This window comes from Rhipicephalus microplus, unplaced genomic scaffold (assembly GCF_043290135.1).
Source record: "Rhipicephalus microplus isolate Deutch F79 unplaced genomic scaffold, USDA_Rmic scaffold_41, whole genome shotgun sequence".
NCBI lineage: Eukaryota > Metazoa > Arthropoda > Arachnida > Ixodida > Ixodidae > Rhipicephalus > Rhipicephalus microplus.
The window spans coordinates 373,821-397,405 of record NW_027464614.1 but is presented as its reverse complement, the minus strand read 5'-3'; the positions used below and the strand labels follow the sequence as shown (position 1 = coordinate 397,405).

The 23,585-nt window shown below is 44.4% G+C and overlaps 1 protein-coding gene across 1 annotated transcript in view; it reads right to left on the bottom strand.

Moving 5' to 3' along the window:
• The window catches only part of LOC142786996 (monocarboxylate transporter 12-like), a 48,845-nt gene that overhangs the window by 5,657 nt on the left and 19,603 nt on the right, over positions 1–23,585 (bottom strand). Inside the window, exon 5 of the mRNA XM_075884613.1 lies at positions 21,673–22,221. Coding sequence (XP_075740728.1) covers positions 21,673–22,221 — 549 coding nt within the window. The remainder of the gene's footprint in view (positions 1–21,672; positions 22,222–23,585) is intronic.

Sequence of the window (23,585 nt, the reverse complement as noted above, 5' to 3'; positions counted from 1 at the left end):
AACACTTTACTAAGCTTGCTGAAGTTATAGGCGCTTTCATTAATTTAATCAACCTCAAAGGCTATTACAGAATTCAAAGAGCTGGATTTTCGAAAAGAGGAACTTAATTGTAAACTTCTTAAATCCTCTTGTACTGTTCGTATTGAACCAATTATGTTTCTCAGTGGCAACAAATAATCCTTCCTGCCGCTATTTCAAAAGATCAGTAGTGGTGGGGTTAGCATTAACATAAAACTGCCTGAAATAATTCCAGACTTATGTTGCAAAGGGATACCCACTAGTGAGAAAGCTTAACCGCAATGTTAAGACAGCCTGGTCTTCGCAGAGTGCATTAAACCAAGAATGCATTGCTACATAAAAGGTCCTATGTGAGAGAAATCAAGATTTGGATAAAATCTCGGCTGGTCGAGATGAAATGGTACGGCATATATTAAAACAACATAAGTGCTTTCAAAAAAAGTTAAAAATAAAATAACGACGCCCACACGGAAGCCATCGGCTTATGTTTGAGCTTCCGCACAGAATCCATGCAAAATATAAGAGCGTGGGTAACAGTAAGTTTCCAGATAAGCTATGGTAATGGTTAGGTTGTCACATGGAAGCCAATGGGTTGTGTTTAGGAGCCGAAATTCTATCAATCTTTGGCATCCTTTTGGTGAGCTTTCGCTGTTTTTATTTTTCTCATGATATTGATGCAAGCCATGATGATTATCAGGGAATCGTCATCTTTGTCGCTTTGATGAAGCAGTCCTTGATGTTCATCATGGCTTGTATCATACACCCCGTAACAATATTTTGTACAAAAGCTCTGCAGGCCTACCAATAAAGCTGTTACCAACCAATCGCCTTCGGCAGCAAAGTAAACATGGTTCTATGTTTCTCACGTGTATTAAAATAAACCACACAATCTCATTATCTTCTTTTCGAAAACACTGGCGAAAAGCGAAGCTGGTGCCCCTCCTTAATCAGGTCATTGTAATTCTACGCGATTCAAGCTTTCCGTTCGTTGGCCCTCAGCATAGCCTTTCTTGCAGAAAATTCACCGGTGCCCCAGCTTCGACATGCCCGTTCCTACCCTAGCTTACGCTTCTAACGTGCGGTGGCTTCGTTTTGAGCACTATTGGTCATTATGAAAGTGCAAATTCGCAAATAACCAACGCCCTCCTGTGGACACTGAGATATTCACTCATTCTCCAGTGACCATTTATATAAGTCCACTAATACGTTCAGAAAGTCTAAAGCGCACTGGAAACAAACTTTCGAAGCGCTTACGTGAACGGAGAAGCCGGTGAGAACGAACTATGTATTGTCTCCCGTTTTACTCCTCGGCGCACGAGCATGCTATAAGTCAGTGAAAATTTGGCAACTGTGGGTACGTACATATCTCTCGTAACTTGATTTCAATGATTGGTTCTTTAACGTGACCATAAAGTGAAATAAAAGTTGCTCTCGATTTAAGAAAAGTTGTCTGAAAAGTATAAACGTTGTCAATCTTACTTTCATAAGTTCATAATTACAGGAGAGAAAAATGCTCAAAATACAGTTTTTAAATTTCGCTCTAAAACATGCATCCGTGACGTGACGAATGTCAAAGTGTGTCTATTTTCTCAATATTGGCACGATGGAAATTCCCTGAAACTTTCAATGGTACATAGGTATCTCACTCCATCAGCAGTCATTTTGCTTCATTTTTCCCCTATTAGGAGCCAAGTAGTCAGGCGCCCTAGTAAACACCATCAAAATTTATGACATCACGATGTTTAAAGCAGAAAATTCAAAGCGACATCGCGACCCAAATTTTTTGGCACGTTTTCTTGCTTACCAAGCCTCCTCTCGGGGTGAGTGCGGTGATTGTGGAACAGTATAGGGGTAACTCAATAACAACTAAAATACTTTTCCGCATTAGCATCCGTTTTAGAAGATAATAAACTTTCAGCCACCTCATTGGCGTTTGGCTGGCATATGCCAATTATGTCGAAGACCGAGCTTGTAATGTGGGTTGGGTAGGCACGGTGAATTAATGACAGTACCGACTGCTATTTTCTTCGTTGCGTAAATGCTCGTAAAAAAAATTGCCCGCAGCTTCCCTCGGAGGAACACTGAGGAGGATGCGGAGCATATAATTGGTTAACGGGGTGTTAAAGTGCGACTTACTTGGGTCGATGGCTAAATTGGTTAACGTGGTTGTGAAATGGGGTGTTAAATTGCGACTTACTTGGGTCGATGGCTAAATTGGTTAACGTGGTTGTAGGAGGGGGTGTTAAATGAGTGAACACGTACACACGTATGCGAAAGGGCGGCGCTGGTCGAAGGGACGTCGATCATTGTGTTTGTGGATTCGTTGGAATTCATTTCACCGCGACCTTGGACGTCGACGCGCCGTACAAACCAACCGACGAGCGGCAACTGAGCGAGCGAGCGCCGACCTTGAGTATATATACAGCACGACGGCGCATGCACTGTCAGCTGTTGAATGTTCTCGAAGCGCGACGCCACATGCGCGTCCACTGGAGAATCAGGAGAATTGTAGATGTCGAACGCGGTGTGTAGAGGAGGAAGGGTGCACAGATGGTGGAGTGAAGCGCGCGCGGTGTGTAGAGGAGGAAGGGATGCACAGATGGTGGAAGAGTGGGCGACGGCGCGACGGCGCATGCGCGCGCGTCAGGTGTCGAATGTTCGAGAAGCGGTGTGGACGGCGCGGACGGCGCGGACGGCGCACTACAAGACGCGAGTATAAGATGCTCCGCATCTAAAAGAAACAATTCAATAGAGTGCCATTTGGCACTCTATTGAATTTACACTCCCATTGAAGGTCAATTCAATATAAGTGTCACCTTGTAAGAGACTGTGTAGGTCATGTGCTTGCGAAGGTACAATTATATGCACTAAGTTGCTGCTTACAAAACTTACACCCTAATGTTTAAAAGTAATTTCAGGGAAAAGGTACGTCACAGACTATGGTGGCGAATTTTCGGAGGATTATTCAATATTCGGGGGGTTCATGAGCAACGTGGCGATGGCGTGCAGTGCGAAGGGTTTCTTTTTTTTGTTCTGTGTGTGGATCAATGTGTGGGGTGTGTGTTCTAACCTGTAGAAAACGTGTGACGCTAAGCACATGTAAGCACCACTACGTATACATCTACTATGCACGGCCTTTCTCCCACAGCCTGATACGCCGTAGGAGCCGAAGTGAAACAAAGAACAAAGAGTAGACCTTGAAAGCTAAAAGCGAACAAATGCGGCTTGTCGGAAGAGTTAAACGACGGAAGTTTCGACACGTTTTGCGGATGTATAATCTTTTTTTGCCGCGTAGGTTTTCCCGAGAAGAATATCTTTGCTGTGAAATGGCCTGTTGACGTCGACTTCAGAATACTGACGGCTGTCTTTCGTACTTCTCGGGGCACATATGACATTGCTTTTCGAGAATCAGCTTTAGTATGTAGTTCGACCATGACAATACGAATGGTATAGCAGCATAGAAAATGTGGTAAGCAATTAACGCTGAGCCAACGCTAAATCGCATTTGCACACGTTCAATAGTGGGAATGTGTTCTTGTCCGAAAAACAAGAATTCTATATTGTGGTAAACCAGTGACGTTTTTTTTTTCGTTACCGTTGCGTACAAAGCTCTGTGTGAGACCTCGATCGCATCTCCCTGCCCGGCCCCCACTTCTGATAAAGGATCCAACCCCTCCCTGAAAACTATTTCTGCCTAAGCCTCTGCCACGAATAGAAATTAGCGAACTTCCATTCCATAAAGCAGTGTCGGCAATGACCTAATCACACGAATGCATTGCTTTATGTACGGAAGAGTGTGCTTCTAGATTTTTGTGAGCCAGGTAATTGGTTCCAGCCACTCCTTCTCAATATCGAAGTAATGGCGGTGTTTTCGTTTTTTGGTGCTTCGCCCCCGTGTTACACTTCTGAGCAGCAACTTTTTTTGGTTGTTCAGTTGCTTTAGGATTTATTTCGGCATAAATTCTATTTGTTATACGAGGTGCCTCGAAAAAGAACTCCGTGTCAATGCTAAGATTGGGCAATATTAGTAAAACATAAACAGTGACAGCTTTAACGAACGAGCTCATTGTTTTTTTTTACATTAGGTCCCTGAATTTGGCTATTAAGAAATTGGAAGACTCTTGAGCTTCGCCTTGAAGAGCAGCTCGCGAAAGCGTAATCGGGTGTCATGCACACCGCATTCGGAACTCCTAGCTTGCTTCTGCTCTCGGTGCACGCCTCAATGGTGTCGTAAGGAAACGAACAACTGTGCACGTAACACTGACCGTTCACAAGTATCAAAGAACACCTACTGCATGCACAGTTTGAATTACCCAGTAGGCCATAATTATTCCTTTTGCGAATCGGCGGAGCAACCTATACTGCAACTCGTGAACCTATGCAGCTGTTGAACTTGTTGAAAGCTCTACTGTTGAGGATCGAAATACACGAGTGCTTTATGATAGAAGAGCCTTTAAAACACCCAGTATTTTCTGAATACACTGTTTTAACGCCTGCCGAGAATATCCACGTCTCCTATGTGGGATGCTCTAAGAACACCCATTCTGCTAAAAGACGTTATAATGGTGTTCTTTTCCAAAGTATTTTTAACAAACACGGTGGCTCTGCGGTTGAACTTATGCACTCCGTCTGTCTGTCGTTTTTACCTTTTCCGTTGCTTTTGTGCTCAGCAGAACACCTGCTAGCCGCGCAGATGACTTGAGTGTGATCGCCACTCGGAGAGAAAATTTTTACTGTTTATTTTATTCGCATTTTTTTATTTTTCGCTCACTGACAAGGTGTTCATTTTCGCTCAGAACCAATGACAACGACACCGATGTCTATATTTCTGCAAAACGAGCTTTATGCCGCTCTTGCGGTGAAGTGTGGGCCCGCACATACATTTTCTTAGGTTCATGTTACCGTTACACCTGCTACCAAAGTCCGCCGCAGGTGTCGTGGGAATGTAGAAAGCTTCATAGCTCTGCAATGGGGTAATAAAATTACGCACACCACGTGATAAGTCGATTTTTTTTAAACTAATGAAATCACTACACTTAAGGTGGAAGACTAGATTCCGACAGTATAAGAGATGACGCGGAAGATCATCCGACCGAAAACCGATGATTGTGTTCGCCCCTATTTTGCACTGAGTAATGTTTTCCTTTTTGCCGCCATCGCAAAATGAAACGACGCCTTGCTTAGCAGAGTAATCTTTACGTAATAAACTGTTTCAAAAGGAGTGCTGGCGATCATATGCGGCTGTTCTATCTTGAAAACAAACTCAGCGCTACCAAAAAAAAAATGTTCGCAAAGTCAATGCAGCACACAAATACGATAAAAAATAAAATAAAAGAGCGTGTTGCAGAAACAATGGCCATTTCTGTGTATACTTCATGAATACGCAGAGTTATTCACAACTGCCTCTTCGCCGCAATAAAAATGGCCCCTTTAACTTCCGCGAAGACTTAACGCCTAAGGGGTAGCAAGTCCATATTGATTTAACTTTTGCCAATTTGAAGTGTGCGAATGGAGATTTTAACCCGAATAATATACAAATGGAATTGTGATGTCTTCGAATCAAATACAAATATTCATCGAATACCATTCCAAGTGTTTTCGAACGGTGAGGTGACAATTTCTCAAGCAGCCCAATAACTTCTTATAACTGATTTGAAAGAAATAATCACCTATTTACCAATATAATGCTATGATTAAGCTTCACCGACAAAGTACAATACATTTATTCAAGCTGAGACGTAACTATATAGAGCTTTCGATATAGTTTTAACTGCAAGCTGAAATATAGCAGTTACTACAGTATTCGAAAAGACAGCTTATCAAGAGCTTTCAAATCAAGGTGATGCGCACTATAGAGCAATTTTTACGAGTAGACTGATCATGAACTTTACTGTGAAGATAGCTAACAGCTGACCCTGCAGTTTTGGGGAAACTGCAGTTAAAAAAAAAACGCCTTTATATCTTGATCAATATGGCGTCAATATAACCATAGGTGCATGGGCTGCATGCATCTGAGTAATTCGATGATGAAAAACGAAAAAAATAAATTACGCCTTTTTGTTCCCGCATCGCATGTCTTTGAGCATTTCCCGTGAGAGGTGATTATTGGAAAACAACACGAAAAATACTCGGTATTTCGTCGAATATGAACTGCCAAATCGGAAATCGAATAGAGTGCTTTAGATATATATATATATATATATATATATATATATATATATATATATATATATATATATATATATATATATATATATATATATATATATATATATATATATATATATATATATATATATATATATCGTTTTTTCGTTTTTCAGGATTTTCGAATACTTGCACATCCCTACTGCAAACTACTACATTCTATCGCAGAAGTACCTTGCAGCACTGTGGCAGCCTCAAGGCTCTTGTTAGCCAATAGGAATGGCGAAAGCCCTTCCAAGACGCCTTCATCCGAGTCGCATCGTCTGCTCGTCGTCTCTTTGGCGTCAACTGCGTGCTGAGGGCTGCTTAAACCTCGTCACGCTGAACGCTTCTACGCATGCAACACCGCTGTTCCCCTGCGACATCTGCAATCACAGCACCGGAAATCTGGTCTCGCAACCATTCAGCAGACTGCCATGTCATTCTACGTCATTGGATGCAGAGGACTACGCGCATGAGCTGCGCGGAGCGACACCTTTCAGGGAGCCTATAAAGAGACACCCATTCGACGACTCGGTCACAGGGCATGGTGGCACCGCAACGATGTGGATCGCTCACAACCCTTTTCTTCTTGCCGTGCAGGTGAGAAAACACTATGGCAAATGTCTTCGTTCAAGCGATCCCTTTTTATTGGTGCTGCCGTGCCCGCGGCCGAGTTGTTTGCTGCATGCTGTTCGTTTCTCACTGAGAAGGTTGCTACTTCTTGGGGGACATTGAATCAAACCCTGGCCCTGATCTTACTCGGATTTCAAAGCAGCTGAAAGAAATCTCGTGTGACATTAAGGATATTAAAGAGAAGCGGCTGTTTGAAATCGAAAAGCAATTAGGCACGCTTTCTAACCTGGACGACAAGATAAACACTTACCAGGAAAAACTGCGCAGCATTCGCAGTGTAGTTTAGTCACTCGAAAAGAAACTAGACGAACTAAAAAACTACAGCCGCCGATCTAACCTAATCATTTATGGACTAACTGAAACAAAAGGTGAAAATTCTGAAACTTTGGAAATGACCGTTAACAAAGATATTTTCCAGATTCTTCTGGAACTAGGAAAAAGTACCTATGGAACGAATACATAGATTAGGCAAGCCGGCAAGTAACAAAAACCGCCCAATTATCTGAGGCTTTCGAACTCGAGAGACAAGTAAAATATTCTAAAAAAGGAATATAAATTAAAGAACTCGAATATTTCAATCGGTGAAGATTTTTCTCGGAACACTCGGGAAGTCAGAGGAAAGCTGTGGGCAAGTGTGAAGCCAAACCGTGAAAAGCATGAGAAGGTTACGTTATCATCTGGCAAGTTGTACATTGGCGGGGTGGCATATGTCTGGGATGAAGAAAAAAATGATAAAGTACCGGTTAAAAAAAAACGAGGCTGGAAGGCCAATTCGCCCAATGACAAGAAGTCACACGCAAGTGTTGTCTTAGTTGGAGAAGCTAGCAAGGTTCCAAGCAGCGCGATAAGTTCCCCTTTCACAGATAACGACAATAGTATTGCTCACACGCGTTCACCACAAACAAAGCAGTTGCGTATCACCAACTTAAACGCCCGCAGTGTTATCAAAAAGGCAGATTCATTAGAAATTCAGCTGCTCCCACACGACCCTCATGTCACTATCATTACGGAGACATGGTTGCATGGTCAGGTAACAGATGATCTTGTATTTCCACCGTGTTATAAAGTTTTTCGTAGGGACAGAGCACATAGGGGCGGAGGTGTGGCTGTCCTTACTAAAGAACCAATTGATGCAACACTTATTGATGATTATCCTGACATCGAGTGCCTATGCATTCAGTTGTCATGCTGGGGACATTCCTTTGTATTGTTCGCATGTTATAGACTCCCAGACGCTACACCCGATTACATGATAACACTAAAAGAAAACATGTCTCCTCTTCGGCATAAAAAAATTTTCTCGTAGGCGATTTTAACCTGCCTAGTATTAACTGGGAACGTCTTCGGGCAGATTTAAAAAAGGTCAGAAATGCTAACATTATCTTTGACCTTATGCTAGAACACGACTTAGTTCAAGCAGTAAGTGAACCTACCCATGTACAAGGTTTCTCTAGCAATATTTTTGACCTGCTATTTGTGAATCGCGATTTTTCGAAATGCGTCGTTTCAGTTGATGAAGGTCTGTCCGATCACAAGCTTGTAAATGTTTCCTTGCCCATACCTACGCCTGATGTCTCTAAACGTACAAAAAAACATTGCTTCAAAAGCTTTGCTAAAGCGGATGATGCAAGCATATTAGATTACATGGAAACGTGCCTTGGTGAATTCACTGATGCTGACAACAACGCATTCACGCTCTGGGAAATGTTCCTCAAAATGTGTCGCCACTGCATAAATAGGTTTGTGCCTCACAAAACAAAGACGGTCAATAAACAAACGCCATGGATGACGCGTAACATATTGCAACTGAAGGGCAAACTAAAAAAAGCAAAAAGAAGGGTGACCCGTCCCAAGGTATCGGTGTTATAAAAATCAAATTGTCATCAGCGGTTCGAAGTTCAAAGGATTACTACTACAACGTACAGCTGCCTGGTTTCATGAAAAGTGCACCCGAAAAATTTTGGGGATATTTAGGCGAAGCTAAGAGACCTGTCTGTGAGATAATGGTCGATGGAACCACTGCAAAAGACGTGATTATAATCGCCGAGCATTTTAACACTTACTTCCACAGCGTTTATTCCCAGACAGGTTTAGGTAACGTGTTTCATTCTACTGTCTTTGAGTCGCACGAGGTGGACTTTATTCCATACAATGGTATTGTGTCAACGCTTTTAAACTAGAAGACAACGAAATCATGTGGCTCAGATGGTATCCCAAATATGTTTCTTAAGCGCTATGCGGAACGTATCGGTAGATTTCTTTTTATACTGTTCAAAGCTTCTTTTTTGTCTACTCAGGTACCCAAAGACTGGAGGACAGCGCGGGTAGTGCCAATTTTTAAAAAGGGCAATTTTTTATCTGAAGAAAATTATCGACCAATATCTTTAACTTCATCCTGCTGTAAACTAATCGAGCATATCATCGCCAACCAGATGACCAAATTTTTAGACAGAAATTCAGTGTTAACGAACTGCCAGCATGGCTTTAGGAAAGGCTACTCCACTACGACGCAACTGTTAACTGTAATTCATAGTTTTGCAAGAACATTGGATAGTAATAGCCAAATCGATGCTCTTTTTATAGACTTTAGCAAGGCGTTCGATAGAGTAGTTCACTCTAAACTTATACAAAAACTCAGAGATTACACTCTTCCTAGCATTATAGTATCCTGGATAGCAGCTTATCTTTCGGATCACGTGCAGTGTTTCACTATTGAGGGCAACGACTCAAGCTGTCTTCCAGTGACATCCGGAGTACCACAGGTTAGCGTCCTGGGGCCATTGTTGTTTTTGGTCTATATAAATGACATTGTCAACGTTGTTACACCTGGCACACAAATCAGATTATTTGCGGATGATTGCGTTTTATATCAGAAAATAACTACAGTGCGTAACCAAACCGACCTCGAGATTAGTTTGCATAACATAGAGGCGTGATGTGACAGATCAGGCATGTTTTTAAACAAAAAGAAAAAACTACCTGTCTTCGTATCACAAGGAAAAAAGCCCGTTAAAATACACCTACACACTGGCCGCCTCACAGCTAAAAGAAGTTGAAAACTTCAAATATCTGGGAGTAACATTTTCAAACAACCTTTCGGGGGATTTACATATAAGTAATATATGTTCCTCAGCTTTCCGTAAACTTTGTTTCCTGAAACACAAGCTTAAAAATTCACCCGTCCACATTAAACTACTGAGTTCCCTTACTTTCATTAGACCGAAGTTAGAGTTCTTGCATTACATGGGATTCCTACACTGAACACAACATTAAAATAATAGAGAAATTCCAGAGAAAAGCCGTTCGCTTCATTTACTCTAATTCTAAGCACACCGATTCCCCCACACAGATAATGACAGAAAATGACATCCCCCTCCTCGAAACGCGTAGGCAGATTCTCCGCCTCAATTTCCTACAATCACTTATTAAACGTGAATTATCCATCGACCCCGCATTATATGTAACACCTCTGTCCACAAGGCGTAAACGTCACGATCACACACATGCTTTAACCCCTCATTTCGCTAGAACAAATATTTACAAACACTCATTTTTTCCCAGGACAGTGTCGGAGTGGAACTCAAGGCATGAAAAGAATGACCTTTGTGTTACCACAATGCCCGCGTTAGGTGTTGTGTTTTGATTTTGTATGTTTTTTTGTATGTTGCGTTTTGATTTTGTATGATTTTGTATGTTGGAGTGGAATTCTAGGCATATAATGAAAGACCCTTTTTTACCGTAATACACGCGTTAAGTGTTGTGTTTACATTTTGTATGTTTTACTTTATTTTACTTACTTCTGTTGGAACTACAGTACTGCATTTTTTAATTTACTATAGAGTGCAGTCTGAGTGCCTTTACTAAGGTGAGTGTAAATATTTGCGCATATCTTGTACTAACTGTATTGATATTTTGGTATTGTATTATTTAGTGTACTATGAGTGCCCTTCTTGCAAGGACCGAATTCTGGTCTGCAGTATGTTATAAAAAAAAACTCGCCTAACTTGTGGACACTTGCTCCAAGCACACGCAAAAACTTTTTTGGTAACGCCACCTCACCGCTTATTTGATGTTCAGAAACCCACTTGTACGGAGTGTGTGCTGCCGTTTGTAGTTAGAAGCACTTTTCAAATGCGAAGCATTTCTTAGCAAACTTCGGCGACTTTCAGCGTATCTATCTATCTATCATCTACCTATTTAGCCGCCTACGGCTTTTAGCTCTCCTGGCCGTTTCGATAATGGTATTGATACCAAACTTGGCATGGCATAACATGACTGTATGAAGAACTTATTGACTAGTAATAACATGAGAATCATGACATGTATATTATGAATCTAATGATTTACATTTCATGGTCCTGCAGATCTTGCGGTGGTTTCTTTCGCATGAAATGTTCCAAACCGGGATGGTATGGCATAATTGCATGGCGAACACAATCGACAGACCCTAACATGAAAATTATTATATGCGTGTTATGTAACATTATGAATACATGCCACGCTCATGATGCTCTCGGGACCGTTTCGCTAGCATCACATATACCAAATTATGTATTACAGTGTGTGAATGAATGACGAAGGTATACGACTGGTGCAAACAAGATAGCCATGAGATGTGTGTCATGTAACAACATGACTACATTGCACGTTCTTGATGCGCTGGTGGCCGTTTCGCTAGCTTCACTTATACCAAATTTGATATTACGGGACGTGAAAGAATGACGAAGGTAAGATACGGGTGCAAACATGATAATCATGAAGAACGTGACATGTAACAACATGACTACATGCTACGCTCATGATGCGCTCGAGGCCGTTTCGCTAGCTCCACATGTACCAAACTCAGTGTTACGCGACGCGAACGGACGACATAGGTAAATGACACATCCAAACATGATAATCACGACATGCGTGTCATGTAAAAACATAACTACATGCCACTCTGATGATGCGCTCGCGGCCGTTTCGCAAGCTTCACATGTGCCAAATTTGGTATTACGTGACGCTAATGGATGACGAAGGTATGTGACTGGTGCAAACATGATAATCATGAGATGCGTGTCATGTCAGACAATGTGTGTCACGTGAGAACAAGACTACATGCCACGGTCAAGGCACCAATACTTTTCGACGTGACGCAATGCGCGTGCTCGCCGGCGTTCATTTCGCCGCGTCAAGCCGGCATGGCGACGCCAGGCGCCGTTCCTTCCATATACTCGCAGGCGCATGCCGCGCTGCGTTGCTTTACCACATGTGCGCTTGAGCGCGTCCGGCGTCTCTCCATCATGGAAAGAGGGAGACGCAGTATTGGGTAACGCATCGACGCGAAATTCAGCATGTCGCGCTTCCCGCCGGTTGCCGTTGGGCCGCGCCGACGGACGCTGGTCGCACCTGGCGTCAGACTATAGAGTGCTCGTGTTTTGCTAACGTCGTTGTGCCTATAGCGTGCGCGCGAATCAGCGCTACATTGGAGTATATTGGTCCCTTCATGATACGCTCGCGACCGTTTTGCTAGCTCCACATATACCAAGTTCTGTGTTACGTGACGTAAATGGATGACGAAGTATATCACTGGTGCCAACATGATAATCCTGACACGCGTGTTGTAGGAACATGACAACATTTCACGCTCATAGCTTGGTCGTGGCCGTCTCGCTAGCTCCACGTGTACTAAATTTAACATCACCTGACGTGAACAGATGACGAAGGTAAACGACACAATCAACCATAATGATAATGACACGGAAACCATGCACGGCGTCATTTACTTCCACCTCGTAACGCTGTGCTGATTTTAAAGTGACATATCAACATTCCCTATTCGTGCTTCTCATATCATCGATTCCCAGTGTACGTGGGATCTGCCAATTTTTCGTCCCCCTTGGTTTGTGAGAAATGCTTTTCCTTTCGTAACAATATTTCTTAACAACACTCCAGCGCTTTTTGCCTGGTTCTTTTCTGCCAGCACAAACGAATCTAGCGCTAAGAACCCCACTTTCAGTGAAGTCTCAAAGGGTCTAACCTTTGGGTGTCGCTGCAATTCGTCACCCGAAGCCATTGTACCTCTTTGGTAAGTTACGCTCAGTACTGTGCTATGGCCGCCTCAAGTATACCGCGCGTGCACTCGTCGTAGCTTGGGCAGTGCTGCTAGGTAGCTGCGAAACTGAGTATGGATGAGAGTGATGCGAACATTACTAATACTTATTGCACAATTACTGAGCTCAGTTTCTTGCCTAATGAATGTTACAGATGCCATTTTTTTTGTAAAACAACGTTCGTGTACTCGCTGCTTGGTTACAACCAAAGAAATATATTTTCTCGGTCCACAGTCCTCACCCTAACACGCAAAATTAACTGTCCTATTCAATACTAGTTGGTCCTTTTTCTGACGCGACAGTTCTTGCATGCTTCTATTCAGTCCAACTTCGCCACTCACACAGGAGGTCGTGCAGCTGTAATTACGCATGAAGCTTGACCATGGGAATCAGCGTTACTGGATCGTTCTGGTGTCAATATTTAGGCATTGTGGAAGAGGTCACAGCAGTTCACTCTACAGGCTCGGACTGACCCAAAAGCCTGGGCACAGCCTGGCCCACGATTAGAAGTGCCTTCTGGCGGGCCCTGGTCGGGCTTGATCTTGAAAGAGCGGTCCCGGGCCGGGTCCTGGCTTGTGGCTGCAGGCCGGGCAGGAATCGGGTTCACTCATTAAATGCCTGAGTTGGTTCGTCAAGCACACGCTATCATTATGTATTACGTGGTCTAAGGCATTCTGTGCCAAGCGGAAGTGACACGTGTAAAGTGCTCGCTAAAGCCTACGTAAGTAAAGTAAGCTTTCAAAAGAGAATAGAAAAAAAGCACTTAATATGCTTTCTCTTATTTGCATAAAAAATGGCTTATATGTGAGCAAAAATATATTATACAGAATACCGCTCGGCAGGAGATTTCTTCTTTGGCATTTCACGATTACACTCGATAATATTACATTATTATAACGCTAATGCTAAGCGCGTATATATATATATATATATATATATATATATATATATATATATATATATATATATATATATATATATATATATATTGGTACACAAGGCAAGGTAACTTAAAGAAGGTTTTTAATGGGCCCTGAGTCCGCGATCACAGTATAATGATGATAATCTCCACCACCATGGCTTGTACCCACTCAGAGGGATCGCAGTGGAAGCAACGTCGCCTTCATTCTCTACCCGCGCTTGCCTTGTTTTTCCTGGTAGTGATACTTCTTATCATTCCTCCGGTCTCAGACGAAGCCCTCTGGGCGAGTCATTCTTGCATCCTTCGTGTAAACGGCTTCAGGCGGGCAACATGCGTCACCTCTGTCTTGCATGAACGTCGGTTACTAGTGGTGACACGTGCAATTTCATAGTTGACCTCGCGGAGACGATGGAGTATCATGAAAGGACTGGCGTAGTGTGCCAGTAGCTTTTGGCTCAAGCCACGCCTGCGTTTTGGGGTCCACGCCCGCACTAGATCACCGGGAGCATAGGTTGCATGCCTGTGTTGACTGTCATAGCGAGTTTTGGAGGACTTTTGCGCTGCCAGTGTACGCAACCAGGCAAGTCGACGTGTCTCTTCCACACAACACAATGTTTCCGCAATTGTTAAATCGTCATGGATGACAAAAGGAAAGATAGTGTCTAGCGTATGTAGAGGTGAGCGAGCGTACGTAGAGCAGATAGAAAGGGCTGTAGCCTGTCCTTTTGTGTTTCAACGTGTTGAAGGGATACGTGACGAATGGTAATACTTCATCCCAGTTTTTGTGGTCGGAGACGACGTACATTGACAACATGTTGATCAACGTTCGGTTTGTGCGCACGGTGAAGCCGTTAGTTTGTGGATGATACGCAGTTGAGTGTCGGAACTTGGAGGCACACAAACAAAGTAATGATTCGACAATATCAGCGGTAAATTGTCGTCCACGGTCACATATTATCACGCGAGGAGGTCCGTGTCGGAGGATGACTGAATGCAACAGGAACTCCGAAACCTGCACTGCCGTGGCGGAGCATAAGGCAGCCGTCTCGCAGTACCGCGTCAGGTAGTCGGCGCATACAATTATCCACCGGCTACCTTTTGCGGAGCATGGAAATGGTCCCATCAGATCAATGCCGACCTTTTCAAAAAGGAAACCGGGAGGCTTTACAAGTCAGGTGACCAACTTGACCCGAGGAGGGCCGCTTGTGGCTCTGGCACTGCGTACAGCTGGCCACGTAGATCAGAATTGTCATGCTGGTTTTCAGCCAATATACCCGCTCTTTCGTTCGGCTAAGTGTTTGTGCCGTGCCTAGATGGCCAGAGGTGGGGTCAGCATGCTTGAGACGCAGAAGAGAAGTTTGTAGGGACGCAGGAACAATTAGCAGAAAGCGGGCGCCCGTCGTGGACAAGTTTCTCTGGTAAAGAAGACCATTTCAGACGCAGATTCAGCCTTCGCCTAATGAGTTTCTCGCTCCAGGGAAAAGAGCTTTCAAGCTTGGGTCATTACGCTGCTCAGCGGCGAAAGTCGCGGCATCGAAAAAGCCAGATGACAGAGAAGCGATTAGGTGGTCAAAGTTATCGCCTTCACAATCTGTCGATGGTAGCGTCATTCTGGAGAGGCAATCCACATCAGCGTGTAGACGGCCAGTCTTGTATGAAATGGTGAAGACATGTTCTTGTTAACGAATGGCCCATTGTGCGAGGTGGCCGGATGGGTCACGAAGGTTGACCAGCCAACACAGGGAATGGTGATCTGTAACGATAGTGAACGGGTGACCATAGATGTATGAGCGAAACCGTTGCACGGCAAAGACTACCACTAGGCATTCCTGTTCGGTCACTGTGTAGTTGCGTTCAGGATTGCTTAAAGAACGACTTGCGTACGCCAGAACATGTTCCTTCTTGCCAGAACGCTGAACGAGAACGGCACCGATACCGATGCCGCTTGCGTCTGTGTGAATTTCCGTGGGCGACGAACGATTGAAGTGCCCAAGTATTGGCTGTGAAGTTAACAACACTTCAGCTTGTTAAAAACGGTATCACACTCGGAGGTCCACTGATACGGGCTATTCTTGCGTAGAAGGCTCGTCTGGGGGTGAACGACATCCGCAAACCTGGGTACCAACCGGCGGAAATACTAGCAGAGCCCGATGAAGCTATGCAGTTGTTTCACAGATTTAGGACGCTCGAACGAGTCAATGGCCGCTACCTTTTGTCGGTCAGGTCTAAGGCCATCTTTGTCAGTGAGATGTCTTAACACCAATGTCTGTCGTTCGCCAAAGTGGCACTTTTTTGAATTAAATACAAGACCAGCTTTTTCAATGCAGCTGAGCACAGGTCTAGGCGAGTGTTGTGCTCCTCAAACGTACGTCCAAAAATTACGACATTATCAAGGCAACACATGCATATATGCCATTTTAAACCACGCAATATAGAGTCCATAAATCTTTCGAATGTTGCAGGAGCTATACATAATCCGAATGGCATAACGTTGAACTCGTAAAGTCCGTCGGTCGTAACGAATGCCGTCTTTTCTTTGTCAGCTGCGTGCATCGGAATTTGCCAGTAACCTGATCTCAGGTCGACAGATGAAAAGTAGGACGCGGAATGCAGGCAGTCTAGAGCATCATCGATGCACGGCAGTGGATGGACGTATTTCTTGGTAACAGAATTCAGTCGGCGGTAGCCAACGCAAAATCTCCACGTACCATCCTTCTTCCTCACTAGAATGACAGAAGCAGCCCGCGGACTTGCCGATTCCTGTATTATTCCCTTTTCCAGCATTTTTTGGACTTGCTCGTTGATCTTGCGCTTCGATGGTGCCACTCGGTGAGGTTTGTGCCTAATGGGATGCGCTGACTCAGTGTGGATCTGATAACGCATCCGGGACGCTGGGATTAAGAGCCTTCGGCTGTATTTAGAAAAATCGAACACTTTCGAGTGCTTAGATAGAACGTCAAGCAGTGTATGACGTTCGCTTTGGTCAAGAGACTTCCTGACCGTTTGTAGCAATCGGGCATCTTCTGAACCTTCCAAGCCTAGATGTTCATTTCGGTTTGTAGCATCAACAAGGGCAACCAGCGTCGTACATGACTCGGGTCTAAATACTGTAAGTTTCATGCCGCCTGGCAGAATCGCAAGGTCCATGAAACTGTTCATTGTCCACACACCTCCCCGTCCATCAACGACTGACACTATACAGTGGGGAATGAGAATGTTCTTTTTCAGGCATGCCAAGGGAATCGGTTAGAGCGTGGCGCCAAACTTGCCACAGTTTTTACTGGAACATGTCACGGGAACACACACAGCAGAAAATGCAGGAACAAATATATCCACGGAGACGAAACAGATGCATTCGTGCGGAAAGAAATTTTCCATGAGCGCCGTTGGGAAAGTACCGTGTATAGAAAGATGCCTACTTCTGCAGTCTACAGTTGCCCCACACTCACAAAAGAAGTCAGTACCCACGATAACGTTATCTGTAGACCGCGGAATAACCGCAAACTCTGTGCAAAACACCTTGCCACACAGCGAGACGTTTACAGTACAATATACCACCGGACACAACACGTCGCCACTTACACCACGAAATGTCACCCCACGGTTCAGGAAAAACATCACTTTTGGTCCTAGCAGGTTCTTAAAATTTACACACATCACCGAGACTGTCGCGCCTGTATCCACAAGTGCCATAGTAGCTATTCCATCGACAACTACAAGAACTTTGTTGTTCAACATAAACGCTGTCGGGGATATATCTGTAGATAGCACCTGTGATCTCGCAGCCCTACCCCAACTGGCCGCACCGACTAGTTTTCCGGCGGCGGTGTACGTGCGCGTCGCCGTGGCGATGGCGATCGTAGAGCACGGGGAGCTGGAGCTAATGGCGGCTTCAAACTTCGATCAGAGGCCGGCGAGGGGTAGCGTAACCCGGTAGGTGCACGTGGTTTCCGTGACGTGGAGTGTGGATGGTCTAAAAGTTTTTGAGACATGTGCCAAGACTGTCACTGATATGGGCGGTGGTCACAAAAACGTGCATAATGACCCGGGACACCGCAGTTGTAGCATACCAGAATCAGACGAGGGGCACGTGGCTGCTCAGAGTAACGACTCCTCTCGGAAGGCATGGGATATAGTGGTGCCACCTTTTAGGGGAACTTTATGCAGGCGATGTTGGGTAAACAGGCGGGCGAAAAATTCGTTCGTAATTGGGAGTTGGTTGACGGGGGAATCCAGCCTGCCGTGTGCTTTGATATTCATAAGCGTCTGCTGCGTTGATCGATGGTTGCCATGGTGGAAGAAAACAGGAGTCCGCACACGTTCTGGTTCGTTTACATACACATCCTGAAAATTGCTGGGGCGATGATAGGTCTGCTGATATCGAAGCAGCTTTTCTCTGACGATCTGCCGTATGGTCAAAGCAAGGTCGTTAGGCGGCACTGTTTCAACACTAGCCACAGTGGGGACGTTGGACAGGCGGCCGTATTTCGAAGAAATTCGTAGCATCTTGCGAGATTCAAAGGTACGACAGTGATTCATCACCTCGGACACGTAGTTCAAGCAGTCTTTCTCAATTAAGAAATTGTACACGTCTTCGGCTATACCCTTGAGAACATGTCCAACCTTTGCCTTCTTAGACATCCTCCCATTCACGATCTTGCACAGCTTCAATATTTCTTCAATGTATGTCGTACATGTTTCTCCTGGAAGCTGTGCCCTTTGAGACAATGTCTGCTCCGCGTGTTTCTTCTTTATGTCCAAATCACCGAAACACTTCTGCATTTCTTCAACAAAACGTTCACAAGTCAAGAACATGTCCTCGTGGTTCTCGTACCACAAGAGGGCGGTGTCAGTTAACGAGAATGCAACATGATTGAGCTGTTCGTTCGAGTCCCAGCCATTGCTTCTGCTCACCTGCTTGTAGTTCTTGAGCCACACGTCGATGTCTTCACCTGAGGCCCCGCCTAAGTTTTGTGGCACTCTGTAGTACGGCACCAAACTCATCAGAGTTGGCCTCGAAGCGTTGGATGGCTGCTCTTGGGTCATTACGATCGGCGAAAGTGGAAGTCCGGCGAGGCGGCGTCTGCGACGAAGTCCTGGTAGTGGAGCTCCCGTCTTTGGGTTCGTCCTACCCAGCACCTTCCACCAAATTGTTACACAAGGCAAGGTAACTTAATCGAGGTTTTTAATGGGCCCTGAGTCCGCGATCACAGTATAATGATGATGATCTCCACCGCCATGGCTCGTGCCCACTCAGAGGGATCGCAGTGGAGGCAACGTCGTCTTCACTCTCTACCCGCGCTTCCCTTGTTTTTCCTGGTAGTAATACTTCTTATCAATGTATATATATATATATATATATATATATATACATATATATATACACAGATGCGTTTTGTGAACTATTCACATTTCATCTGCCTTTGGTGGCTTTTCACCCTATATAACGCTAACGTTTTATATTTCCTGCAAGAAATCATTTATCAAAAATTATATGTCAATAGCCTCATTTGAAGTAAATGTGTAATTAGTGTTTCCAACACCAGTGTAGAAAGCAGCATTAAAGACAATGTCTGTGGTTTGCTTGCATCAGTCTTTTCATGTCATTTGTACACTTCTTTTTAATACATTTTGTTGCCATGCTTTATTGGAAGTAAACTGTCTCTGTAAGGACTTGTCTTGTGCCATATGGGCAACATTACATGTACATTTCTTGGTATTCCACGATAAACCCACGACGTGAATACAAGGCACGCCATAGTGGGAACCGCATTAACTTACACCACCTGGAATTGTTCAATGTGCAACTAAAGAGAAGTACACGGATGCCCTTGCATTTCGCCCCCATCAAACGCGTCTGCCGTGGCTTCGAGAATCGCATCCAGGTACTAGGAGATAACAGTGAAACAGCTTAACCGCTGAGATACCACTGCGGGCAGGCAAAACAATTTTTCAATGCATGTACAGGTGACGTTTCGTCCGATTACCTGCCACAAAGCGCAAGGCATCAATAAAAATATTCATCAACAGCTAATATTTATTAGCGGGCCCGGGCCGGGACAGGGTTTAGAACCATGCGCCCTGTTCACGCTCGTGCTGGGTTAATGTACACCTGGGCCCATGTCGGGCCTCAGAGTACGGGCCGGGCTTGGCTAGGGCTTTATAATGTGGGGCCAGGCTGGGCCCGTGTAGTGTTCAAGGTCAGAGTGCTCGAATATTGACAGACAATATCATCCACAAAGCTGAAGAAGGTGGAACCAAAATGCAGTGTGCTGATAGTCTTTTGTGCTCTAGAAAAGTGGATTTGCATATTTCAGGTGGTAGATTGGCGGAAATGCAAACGTTCATGCACTAAAAAGCATGCGACGTCGTTTGTGCCTCGCGAGATAGGTGTTGAGTGCAAGATATAGCTTTCATTCAGTAGATGCCACATCAGGCAAACCAGGTGCTGTCTTGTAGACTGCGAGAGCATCTTGCGGCAGCTAATGTGCAGGCAACAAAGGAACATACGGTTGACCGTATCTGCAGGTCCATCTGTGCTCCGGAAACTAATGCAACACGTGCGCTTCGGAATGGCAAAGACCAAGTGACGCCCGAAATAACAGAAGCGTTTCCTATCAGCGGGAACAAAAACATCTCAGTTGGTGTTCTTTTGGTTGCCCTATCACGGTAAGAGGTTGACTCTGTGAATGTATATCTTGCACATGCAAAGGGTTCACGTGTGATGTGGGCGAGTAGGAGAGTGTTGTTACACGCAAGCGCCTGTCCAATGTGTTGTGGGTAGTGTGTATTTCCTTGCAGCAACTTCAGTCGATGCAGAGTGCCCACCCTGTTTAGGCACCCTCTCCTGTGTCTGCGTCTTTATATTTTTGGCTACGGAAATGAATGTCGCGAAAAACCCGGTGCTAGCGAATTTACAAAAATGCGGGCAGACACAAATAGGCACTTTGTGGTGCGCATGTCAAAAGCATGTTTCAATGGCCTATTTTTTAATAACTGGCGCTCTCTCAACCAAGCTCTATTCGGTGATCAGCCGTTCCTGATATGACTATTATTTATTTTGCCATAGACACCTGTCGATTATTTTGTGGGTATTGCAGTGTTGACTGTCAAATAAATAATTCACGCATGGCCATCGTTCTTCTCTGTAGCAACAGAAGTGTTGGGCCGCTAAGCATGCGAGTGAATTTGCGATTCCCAGAGTATACAAAGAAGTGCTTTATTAAAGGATGGACGCACGTAGAGGAAAGATGGCGACGAGGAGGTTCCAATTGACATCATTTGTCTGCGTCAGCCTTTCGCGTTTCAATACCCCGCATAAAGGACTGAGTTTGGAGCGAACACCGAGTAATGTTGAAATAGTACACAAATGAATCAATGAATAAATAAAAATGGTTATGAAAGGCGCGCACATGCCAAGCTTTCCTTGCTCACACTTTCCCCGTAGGGAAGGCTTTGTTATGTTTACCCCACCGGTATGTTGAAAAGATTAAACAGGGAACTCTTCTGCCAAGGAAACGCCTCTGTTTTGACGAGTCTAGTGGAAAAAATTATCTAGCACGTTGTATTGCGCAAAAGACATTTTCCTTCAATGTTACAGAAGTGCACGAGGAGACTGGTTGCTCGAATTGTGCTTGCAATGACATAATAACCTTGAGCTCTTTTTTACTCGAGTTGCACGTTCTTGAAAATGCCGTACCATACAGTACGTCATACCACAAAGCATAGGCGTCTTGAAACGCATTCTTCCATAAAAATGTAAATTGCAAATATGTGCGAATCACTAAGCAGAGTTTAGCCAACGATGAACCTTACCTATAAGAGATGGTTTGGCGAAGGAGAACGTGGCCGACAAGGCCGTCAGCAGGCCCGTTGCTACGGCGATTCTGTCGAGCCCGACACAGTCAACGAGTATCACGGGAAACAGGACGACGCCACTGCCTAGCAGGAAGGCGACAGCCGTGGCCAGCGCGAACAAGGACCCGTACCCCGAGCACTGCGGCATAATGACGTACATCAGTCCGACTAAGGCCAACACCATGGCCATCAGGGTGCGCCTGGTGAGCAGCCGTCGGTCGGCAAGGACGGGCAACCCTAAGCGGCCCACGAGGTCGGCGAGAGAGCTGACAGACGTCATCGTGACTGCGCTGCTTTGAGCGATTCCTCTGTCCACGGCGAAGTCAACCAGCAGCGAGTTGTAGCAATCGTAGCCGAGGTTGAAGGCCACGGAGGAGAACATGACTAGATACAACATGGGAATCTGCAGCACGTCCAGACCGCACAGCAGGGAGATATTTCTACGGTGTTCATGCACGACTGCAACGGCTTGATCCAAACGTGCTTTGGCTTCAGGGTCCTTGGAATCTGGACAGAGCAGTAAAATTTCGAATGACACCTAAGGGTACATGAGATAAATTCCTATGCAAAGTTGGTTGCTGCAAGTACGCTTTGTTGAAATAAGGTTATGTTCAGTTTTTTTTGTGTGTGCTCACATAAACAGTGTCAAAGGAGAGCAATGCAAGGACAAGCACATCCTAAGAATTGGTTTATACTTTCAAAAGTATCCATTGTGTACTTGTCTGGTAGCGCTGATCTGTATCCTCTGAAGCGAACATTTTTGAAAAAAAAAGAGAACGATTTCGTAAAAAGCGCCCACTCTCATTATGCTCTTCTTTGTTCCTGTGTTTCTGTACGAAAAAAAAACTTTGTAAAAAATTTTTTGAATCGAAAGGATGACATTCATTTTAATGGTCATCGTAGTTCTTGAAAGGCAGGCCGTCAAATCAAAGCATTTGCGAGGTATTGAGTGAGTCTACAGTTTTAGGCAGTTTGGCTAAGGCTTTGGCAGTAAGACAGCTTGAACTTGAAAACGAAACGGCAGGAGCAGAAAAGCTTGTCGAACATGCATAGGAAATGCGTTGATATTAGATGAAAAAGAATCCGCGCATCATGTCGAGTAGGCGAAGGTCTGGGTAATGTATTAGAGAGTAACCGAACGTTACTAGTGTGTTGTCCCGTATAATCTATAATGAGTCGTGTAAAGTGTATTTAGAATGGTATATTTATTTCGCCTTCCAATAGTTTTAGGTCATTCAAGGAGGATTTAGAAAATAGCGGGAGTGAATGATACGCCTCCAAAGTGAATCCAAGAACCATTCATCTTATCGATGGTTGGATAACATTTTAATATGAGTAATTTGTTGGCACATGCAGTTCTCAACGTGTGCGTTTGTGTTACATGGGGCCTCAGGAAGCCTCAACGTCTAGGCACATTTTAGTAAATATCAACTAATCAATACTCTTTTTGGTATGTTATTTTTGCCGAGAAGACTGATCTCGTAACTTATAACTAGCCCATGCTTGCGTTAAAGTATACTGTATAGCTTTTTTTTTTGCGTCGCACATAATTTTGACTACAGAGCGGCTCTATACAGTAAGCACAACAAAAGACAAGGCTATATGTCCCATAGAGCTCCCCTTCTAATAAAAAGCAGTGTGATGTTAGCAATATTGTTATAGGGAACCCGTATATGTCGTTAGTGCGTCGTTGAAAGGAAAACTCGTTAACTATCAAACGCTTTTTTTGTCTTTCTTCTTCCTGAAGCTTTCACGAGGCGCCATTTCACATTTTTAATCTACACGCAGCCTTCCCTTAGTAAAACACCTGTCTTACAGCATCACCCGGTTGTCTTTTGAGCCTCAGTTTATTAATTTCTGGGATGGCTTTA